Source organism: Sinocyclocheilus anshuiensis, unplaced genomic scaffold (genome assembly GCF_001515605.1).
Source record: "Sinocyclocheilus anshuiensis isolate Anshui unplaced genomic scaffold, SAMN03320099.WGS_v1.1 scaffold4916, whole genome shotgun sequence".
In the NCBI taxonomy this organism is placed as follows: domain Eukaryota; kingdom Metazoa; phylum Chordata; class Actinopteri; order Cypriniformes; family Cyprinidae; genus Sinocyclocheilus; species Sinocyclocheilus anshuiensis.
The window spans coordinates 59,112-69,279 of record NW_015538249.1 but is presented as its reverse complement, the minus strand read 5'-3'; the positions used below and the strand labels follow the sequence as shown (position 1 = coordinate 69,279).

The window sequence follows — 10,168 nt, the reverse complement described above, 5'->3', positions numbered from 1 at the left end:
AAACGTTGGTTTTCACGAGACTCACCGGCGCATGCGCAACGCTGACCCCATACGTCATGCTCCCGGAACTGCTTCTGTGTACAACTGTTGGCGCAAGCTAGATTAAAGTGATTAGTACGTTTTGAATATGGATATTTTTCATACAAAAATGCATCGATTCACTACATAAGGTCTTTGTTCACCCCCCAGAGCCGTGTGAGACACTTTTTTTTATGGAAGGGCACTTTTTATTTCAGGTCTTTTGGATTGAAGCAATGCAACACCCGCCGACTGAAATGATAGAGCTTGAAAGATCAAAGACAATTTTTTATATAACTCCGACTGGATTCGTCTGAAAGAAGAAAGTCATATACCCCTAGGATGCATCGGGGGTGAGTAAAACGCAGCCTAATTTTCATTTTTGGGTGAACTAACACTTTAAGCAATATGTGAAGGGGCAAACAAGAAAGAGTAATCTACTAGATAAATGTTTTGCAAATGTGGATAGTGCACATGTGTCGAGGATAAGACCACCAATTGCAAATTCTGATCATAATGTGGTACATCTTGTTCGACCTTATAAATCCAAGCTGAAAAGCAGTAAACCTGAGAAAACAGTGATCAGAGTTTGGTCTTCTGACAACATTGAACAACTTAAAGCATGTTTTGATTGTACTATGTGGGAGGTGTTTTATCATGGCTCCTTAAATGAAATATCCACAGTAATAACAGACTATATAGATTGTTGTGTGCAATCAGTGATACCAACAAAGGAGATAAAAATATATCTAAATAATAAGATTTATATAACTAAAGATGTTAAGCATGTGATGAATTTGGGAAAGATTGCCTTTAAGAAGAAGGATACAAAACAAATAAAGTGTCTAGAAAAGGAGTTAAAGGGGAAAATATGAGAGGCGAAGATGGCATATAGGTCAAAACTGGAAAATGCTTTTAACAGTAATCGTGCAAAACAGGTATGGGATACCATGAAGGGAACGTCTGGATTATCAACTACACAGAAGTCATTAGTAGTAGATAATGAGATTGACTTTGCAAATCAACTGAATACATTTTCTCCAGGTTTGATAAAGGGAATATTTCAGATCAGAGCATTAGTATTATTAATTCAGTCAGACCAGAGTGGTCAGATAGAATTGATCTTACAATTGAACAGGTGAGGAGCACTTTTAAACAATTAAATCAGAGGAAGGCTACAGGACCAGATAATATTAGTGCATTCATTATGAAAAACAATGCAGATGAGCTTGCGACTGTTGTCACGAATCCTGTCCATTAACTTCCATCCACTTGCCACCAGAGGTCGCCCTCCCATTATAGTGACTCTCACACCACACAGACTGTTACACATCACCCTGGACTACATTTCCCATGCTCCATTGCACTAATCACAAACTCACCAGAAACCAATCACACAGCTGCTACCAATAACACACACTATATAAATCAGTCTCACGCCACCATTCAACGCCGAGTATTGTTTGCGTTTATCACTCTCCTAGTGGTAGCACATTACGGAGCCAGTTTCCTGTCCTAGTTTCTAGTCCTTAGTTCCTAGTCATAGTCTTGTCTTGCCTGCTTTCCCGTGTTACCTGATTATTGCCTGTTTATCTTGGATTAACCCTTTGCCTGCTGTTTCGGACTGTGTTTGCACCACGCCTGGACTCTAGCTAGTGTTATTGGATAACCCCTCGTGTCAAGCCCTCTGGATATTGTTAGCCGCTGCTTGACCACGCCCTTTTTGGATTACTCTTCAGTCTTGCCCTTAATATACCTGTTTGCCATTGTCTGACCCATGCCTGTTTCATGACCACACCCTTTAATAAAGCCTTGCATATGGATCCGCATGTCTCACGTCTCGTTCGCCCCATAACACCTGTATGGCAGCCTATTTTTCAGAGGTCCATAGGTACTTACGTTATCCCTGATATGTGGAAGACTTCACATGTAATACCTCTTCCAAAGAAATCTGGGGCAGAGGAATTGGGTAATTTTCGGCCCATAGCCTTAACTCCTATTATTATGAAAACTTTAGAGAAAATTGTGGAAAAAACAACTCCTAAAGTCAGTAGAGGGTCATTTAGACACTTGTCAGTTTGCATATAAGCACAATCATAGTACTGAAGATGCAGTAGTAACATTGTTACGTTTGATCCTGGAACATCTGGATAAGCCTAAAACTATAGCTCAGGCCCTCTTTTTGGACTTCACTTCTGCATTCAATACAATACAGCCAGAGATTCTAATGTCAAAAAAGATTCAAATGAAAGTAAATCCTTATTTGATTCATTGGTATTATTTATTTTTGATAGGTAGAACACAGATAGAGTTAATCAAACATATTCAAATTCCATAGTCACTTATTCAGGAGTGAGTTGTAAGTTCACCTTTTCTTTTTACTTTGTATACAGATGATTGTAAATCTGACAGTGTAAAAACATACATATTGAAGTTCTCAGATGACACAGTGATATTGTCTTTATTGGGGATTGAAGATGATTTCAGCATGCATCAGTATTGTACAGACAGATTAATGGAGTGGTGTGAGAGTAGTTCACTTGTTATAAATTAAATAAGACAGGAAATTATCTATTATTACTTGGGTGTCTATGTGGACGCTGCTTTAACATGGAGTGCACATATAGAGTATGTTTGTGTCACGATTGCTACAGAGAGGAGCAAGGAACGCTGAGACGAGGGATAATCATAAACAACAGTCTTTAATAATCCAAACACAGGGAAACACAGGGCAGACTGGAGGCACACGTAGCTCCATCAAGATGTTTAACAAAGGACAAGGGAACATAGGGCAGACAACACTTTAAATACAGGACTAAACTAGGTAATTAACTAGACACATCTGAACCAAATGAGACAATCACACATGGGAGAAACTGGGTCACAGGGAGCACGTGGGGAGAAAAACACACACATACAGTCCATGGGCGTGACAGTTTGTTGTAAAGTACAACAGTGTATTTATTTCCAGGAGACTAAGGTCTTTTGGAGCTAACAAACTGATTTTGTTCATGTTTTTTTTTTTTTTCAATCTGTAATACAGTATTGTACAATATTGAATATGTACATCTCTGATCAACTCGACTGGTGGGATTGATATCTGTTCTAAGATTATGGGGTCAAATAAGCCAAGTTTTCATGAGTTGTACAATAAAAAACATTTTGTCACTGACAGGTAAATTTATGTCTGATTTTCCCCATATTTCGTATGAGGAATATCAACGTTTGCCATCGAATAGAATGCTGAGAGTACCGTATGATAGAATGATCAGATTATGGGAATATTTTGTACATTAGTCCGTAAAATTAATTAATCAGAATTAGGGGATCTAAGTAGGCTGCATGATTCTGAGGAATGGAAGGGACTTAAGTATTTGCACTGCAGACTGATGTGTATTAACATACTTATGTTTTAAGTATTTTCCTTTTTTGTATGTATGTATTGTATTTTGTAATGTGTATTGATGTGAATTAATGTTAAGACAGTAAACAGAATGCAAGACAATTTTTGGAAGAAATTCCAACAATAAAGTGAAATTGAAATTGGACACTGGATGCGTCACGTTCAGTTCGAGTTGGCAGTCCAAAACCTTTAGTCTACTCTGCAAACAGTCAAACATTCACTTCAAGAATGAGCAAGTGGTGTCAATGAGTTTGAAGTTTGGTGATAAAAAAAAACAAACAAACAAAAACAGAGCAAACAGAATAAGAACGTGCGGTCTATTGTAGTCAAAGCACGGAGGCCGGTGGTGCCGCCAGTGCGCGTGTTGTTAGCCGCTGCTTGACCACGCCCGTTTTGGATTACTCTTCTGTCTTGCCCTTAATATACCTGTTTGCCATTGTCTGACCCATGCCTGTTTCATGACCACACCCTTTAATAAAGCCTTGCATATGGATCCGCATGTCTCACGTCTCGTTCGCCCCATAACACCTGTATGGCAGCCTATTTTTCAGAGGTCCATAGGTACTTACGTTATCCCTGATATGTGGAAGACTTCACATGTAATACCTCTTCCAAAGAAATCTGGGGCAGAGGAATTGGGTAATTTTCGGCCCATAGCCTTAACTCCTATTATTATGAAAACTTTAGAGAAAATTGTGGAAAAAACAACTCCTAAAGTCAGTAGAGGGTCATTTAGACACTTGTCAGTTTGCATATAAGCACAATCATAGTACTGAAGATGCAGTAGTAACATTGTTACGTTTGATCCTGGAACATCTGGATAAGCCTAAAACTATAGCTCAGGCCCTCTTTTTGGACTTCACTTCTGCATTCAATACAATACAGCCAGAGATTCTAATGTCAAAAAAGATTCAAATGAAAGTAAATCCTTATTTGATTCATTGGTATTATTTATTTTTGATAGGTAGAACACAGATAGAGTTAATCAAACATATTCAAATTCCATAGTCACTTATTCAGGAGTGAGTTGTAAGTTCACCTTTTCTTTTTACTTTGTATACAGATGATTGTAAATCTGACAGTGTAAAAACATACATATTGAAGTTCTCAGATGACACAGTGATATTGTCTTTATTGGGGATTGAAGATGATTTCAGCATGCATCAGTATTGTACAGACAGATTAATGGAGTGGTGTGAGAGTAGTTCACTTGTTATAAATTAAATAAGACAGGAAATTATCTATTATTACTTGGGTGTCTATGTGGACGCTGCTTTAACATGGAGTGCACATATAGAGTATGTTTGTGTCACGATTGCTACAGAGAGGAGCAAGGAACGCTGAGACGAGGGATAATCATAAACAACAGTCTTTAATAATCCAAACACAGGGAAACACAGGGCAGACTGGAGGCACACGTAGCTCCATCAAGATGTTTAACAAAGGACAAGGGAACATAGGGCAGACAACACTTTAAATACAGGACTAAACTAGGTAATTAACTAGACAACCAAATACCAAATGAGACAATCACACATGGGAGAAACTGGGTCACAGGGAGCACGTGGGGAGAAAACATACAGTCCCATCTGAACCAAATGAGACAATCACACATGGGAGAAACTGGGTCACAGGGAGCACGTGGGGAGAAAAACACACACATACAGTCCATGGGCGTGACAGTTTGTTGTAAAGTACAACAGTGTATTTATTTCCAGGAGACTAAGGTCTTTTGGAGCTAACAAACTGATTTTGTTCATGTTTTTTTTTTTTTTCAATCTGTAATACAGTATTGTACAATATTGAATATGTACATCTCTGATCAACTCGACTGGTGGGATTGATATCTGTTCTAAGATTATGGGGTCAAATAAGCCAAGTTTTCATGAGTTGTACAATAAAAAACATTTTGTCACTGACAGGTAAATTTATGTCTGATTTTCCCCATATTTCGTATGAGGAATATCAACGTTTGCCATCGAATAGAATGCTGAGAGTACCGTATGATAGAATGATCAGATTATGGGAATATTTTGTACATTAGTCCGTAAAATTAATTAATCAGAATTAGGGGATCTAAGTAGGCTGCATGATTCTGAGGAATGGAAGGGACTTAAGTATTTGCACTGCAGACTGATGTGTATTAACATACTTATGTTTTAAGTATTTTCCTTTTTTGTATGTATGTATTGTATTTTGTAATGTGTATTGATGTGAATTAATGTTAAGACAGTAAACAGAATGCAAGACAATTTTTGGAAGAAATTCCAACAATAAAGTGAAATTGAAATTGGACACTGGATGCGTCACGTTCAGTTCGAGTTGGCAGTCCAAAACCTTTAGTCTACTCTGCAAACAGTCAAACATTCACTTCAAGAATGAGCAAGTGGTGTCAATGAGTTTGAAGTTTGGTGATAAAAAAAAACAAACAAACAAAAACAGAGCAAACAGAATAAGAACGTGCGGTCTATTGTAGTCAAAGCACGGAGGCCGGTGGTGCCGCCAGTGCGCGTGTACAAAACAATGTGTTCGAATATTAAAGGGTTACTTCACCCCAAAATGAACATTTTGTCATTAATCACTTACCTTCATGTCGTTCCAAACCCGGAAAAGCTTTGTTCGTCTTCGGAACACAATTCACACAAAAATCTCCTGAGCAAACAGAATAAGACCGTGCGGTCTATTGTAGTCAAAGCACGGAGGCCGGTGGTGCCGCCAGTGCGCGTGTACAAAACAATGTGTTCGAATATTAAAGGGTTACTTCACCCCAAAATGAACATTTTGTCATTAATCACTTACCTTCATGTCGTTCCAAACCCGGAAAAGCTTTGTTCGTCTTCGGAACACAATTCACACAAAAATCTCCTTAGCGCCATTTTGGAGAATATCCGCTGAACGCAAGCAGCTTATGCTCTTCTGTGTCAGTCGCGACACAAGGATACGTTTTCTACGTGTATTTACGCTTTGATCAAAAACAGCACATCCGTGCAGCGAGGCTGACACAGAAGAGCGTAAGCTGCTTGCGTTCAGCAGATATTCTCCAAAATGGCGCTACGGTGATGCGGAGAGACACAGAGGAGACAAATTGTTGAATAAAGTCATGATTTTATTTTTCGTACAAAAAGTATTCTCGTCATTTCATAACGTTGCAGTTGAACCACTGATGGCAGATGGACTATTCTGACGATGTCTTTCATACTTTTCTGGACCTTGACAGTGTAAGTTACTAGACAGTCAATGGGACAGTCACAAGGCTCCCAGTTTTCAACCAACATATCTTAAATTGAAGCTTTTACGAGTTTGGAACGACATGGGGGTAAGTGATTAATGACAAAATTTTCATTTTGCGGTGGAGTATTCCTTTAAAGACATGGTGTGGCGCATCACTGCGCTTCTCGTCCGGTATGTGACCGCATTAAGGCTGGAATAGCCTATTTTTTCAAAGGTGGAATTGTCAAAGATGACTTTTAGAATTAGACTCTGTAAGCTAAGCTGGTAGTCTGTTGTCCCCCCCTACGAGGGTAGGGGGAGAGGGCCAAGGTTCAAAAGTCACAGTTCGCTACTGGGTAGAGTACAGGTATATACTATACATTCACACTGTATTTAAGCAGAATGCTTTTTCCTATTTTTTAAAGGTGATATGGTTATTGTACTTTGTAGTAATTGCACTGAATTTTGAACAGGAGTGTTGGAAAAATATGAACTCACTATAATGAAAGAACTTGGAAGAGCAGTGTCAGGAATAGCATTTCTGGTGAAGAGTCCAGATGGAGATCTCTATGTAGTCAAGGAGATATATTACAGAGATGTAAGTACAATCAGTATCTTTTGTTTGCTCTTAAAAACACTATTAAATATGTTATTTTGCAATTGCAATAGGAATGTAACTTTTAAATATAAGTGCTTTTTTAAGCTACAAATACCATAAATTTAAAATGTTGCCTTTAGATGAAGGAAATGGACAAAGTCATACAGGAAGTCGAGATCCTGAAGAAACTGAAGCATGGATATATTGTTAATTATGAAGATTCATTTGAAGGTTCGTATAAATATAATATAATTCATGTAAATGACGTGTTATTTACATGAATTATAAATAACAATACATTGTGTTCAGAGTATATTTCATAATGCATTTCCTGGGAATCAAACCCATTACCTTGGTATTACTAGTACCCTGCTCTTGTTATAATGGTGGCAAGGGTGAGGTGAGGCAAAGATCTGAATGCAGCAAAAGTTTTTTTAAAGAAAAACATAGACACATATAATACAGCCGGGAACATAATGCATGGGAGTGCAAACAGCAAATACAATGACTGACCAAGACTGACTAAAAGACACTAATTATATAGTGAACACCAAATGAGTCAGTGAGTAAGTTTACATGGACAACAATACTCCGATTTTAATACGATTAAGACAATACTCTAATTAAGAATCTACCATGTAAACAAGACATTTTTGATGACCATAATCCGGCTAAAGTCATAATCCAAGTAAACAGAAATTTAATTAAGACATGTGGAGTATTCCAATTTTAGTAACATTACTGAAGTGCAGAATAGACATGTAAACACCTTAATCACATTATTACCGTCATGTAGGACTTTTCGCCGCATTTTGTGTGGAGACGTGTTGATATCACGTTTGGTCTGTATCGGGTATCTTGTCAGTGTCTGCGCTTGCTTGGCCATTTGTTGTGAAAAAATAAGGAAAGTGTGTCCAGCTGAATTAATTTAGTATTTTGTTAGACGGGTATAAAAAAGCATAGTTTACCGCGGCAGCCATCACTTTGGCAGTGTTATTTTTTAGGATTACTGATAAACTACTGTCGTTTGATTTGTATTATTTGTATTTGTCATTTATTTTAATTTTAGTCTGTATAGGTATACATACTGTATAGTATGTCTATATACTGATTTTATAAATGTGTATGTATATATATATATATATATGTATGTGTCACGAATCCTGTCCAGGGACTTCCGTTCATTCACCACCAGAGGTCACTCTTTCCGTTACATTGACTCTCGCACTACACAAACTGTTGCATAGCACCCCGGACTACATATCCCATCATTCATTGCACTGATTGCACACAGCACTGATTGCACACAGCTGTTTCTCTGATTGCACTTAGCACTAATTGCACAGCTGTTTCATATCACGCACTCACTATATAACACCCACTCAAACAACCATTCTGGGCTGAGTATTGTTTAGCCTGTTAGTTTTCCCGTGTTTCCTTGTTTTGCCTTGCCTTGCCTTGCCTTGTCGGTTTTCCTCGGTTCTGATCTTTGCCTGTCCCCCTGGATTTTTCCCTATAGTCTCGCCCCTGTGATTCTGTCTGCCTATCGTCGACCTACGCTAGCTTTCTGGGCTGAGTATTGTTTAGCCTGTTAGTTTTCCCGTGTTTCCTTGTTTTGCCTTGCCTTGCCTTGTTGGTTTTCCTCGGTTCTGATCTTTGCCTGTCTTCCTGGATTTTTCCCTATAGTCTCGCCCCTGTGATTCTGTCTGCCTATCGTTGACCTACGCTAGCTCTAGGACTATTCTTGTGTTTTGCCCGCCATATACCTGTTTGCCATTGTTCGACCCTGCCTGTTATGACCACGTCTCTGTCTTCTCTTCAATAAAAGCTTGCACATGGATCCACACGTCTCACGTCTCGTCAGCCGCGTTACAGAATGTGTGTGTGGTTGCACATACACATATATGTAGTTGTTTTTTGGTGTTTGGCTTAGTGTTATGTTAGAATCATTATTATACTCTTATACCTTTTGTTCTTTAATATTTTGAATTGTTTTTAGCTTTATTTTTTATTTTTTTTTCATTTAAATGTTAAGTTTTGAAATTTTGTTGTAAGCATTTGTTATTTTTATTTAATTTATTTTTAAAATGTGTATAAGTAGTATTTATAAAGTTTTAGGTTTTAGTTTTGGATCTGTTTTTAGTTTTAATACTACAATTGATTGCTTCTGTTGCTGTAAAGTTGCTTTGCAACGATTTGTATCGTGAAAAGCGCTATACAAATAAACTTGAATTGAATTGAATTGAATATACCTGTTTGCCATCGTCAGAACCTTGCCTGTTTTATGACCACGCCTTTAAATAAAAGCTTTGCAGATGGATCCGCACGTCTCACGTCTCGCTTGCCCCGTAACAGAATACTCAGCCACACAAGGATCCAGCAGCTTTTCATGTGGACATTGGTCAGGTATGGACACTTCAAGACTGTTATTAACCCACGAGCAGGGCTTGCGAGTGCTCGAGGATTATGTACAAGAGTATTTAGATCTCGCATATTTTTCTGATCTGCCGGACTGTGTGTTCATAGACTTTTTTTTTGTGAGGGTATCAATGAACCTTTAAAGACACGATTTATCCGTGAGGGTCCCCGTTCTTCTCTAAGTGATTTTATGGATTATGCTCTGTTGTCTGGTGGTTCAACGTTCACTGTGGGTATCGCGGAGGAAAGCGACCCCGCACTCACTCGTGTAATGGCGGCTGTACCAGAGCACGCTCACAAAATGGCGGCAACAGCGGAGCCTGAGCGCAAAATAGCGGCCACACTAGAGCACGCTCACAAGATGGCGACGACAGCGGAGCACACTCACAAGATGGCGGACACAACAGCATCTAGTCAAGTCACGGTTGATCATCATGAGTCAGGTCAAGTCACAGTTTATTATCATGAGTCTAGTCAAGTCACAGCTGATAGTCATGAGTCTAGTCAAGTCACAGTTGATC

The 10,168-nt window shown here is 38.6% G+C and overlaps 1 protein-coding gene across 1 annotated transcript in view; it reads left to right on the top strand.

The window, feature by feature from the left end:
- LOC107683729 (serine/threonine-protein kinase Nek1-like) overlaps positions 1 to 10,168 on the top strand; it is a 38,250-nt gene that overhangs the window by 934 nt on the left and 27,148 nt on the right. Inside the window, exons 3-4 of the mRNA XM_016479797.1 lie at positions 7,105 to 7,229; positions 7,370 to 7,460. Of these exons, the coding sequence (XP_016335283.1) occupies positions 7,105 to 7,229; positions 7,370 to 7,460 (216 nt within the window). The remainder of the gene's footprint in view (positions 1 to 7,104; positions 7,230 to 7,369; positions 7,461 to 10,168) is intronic.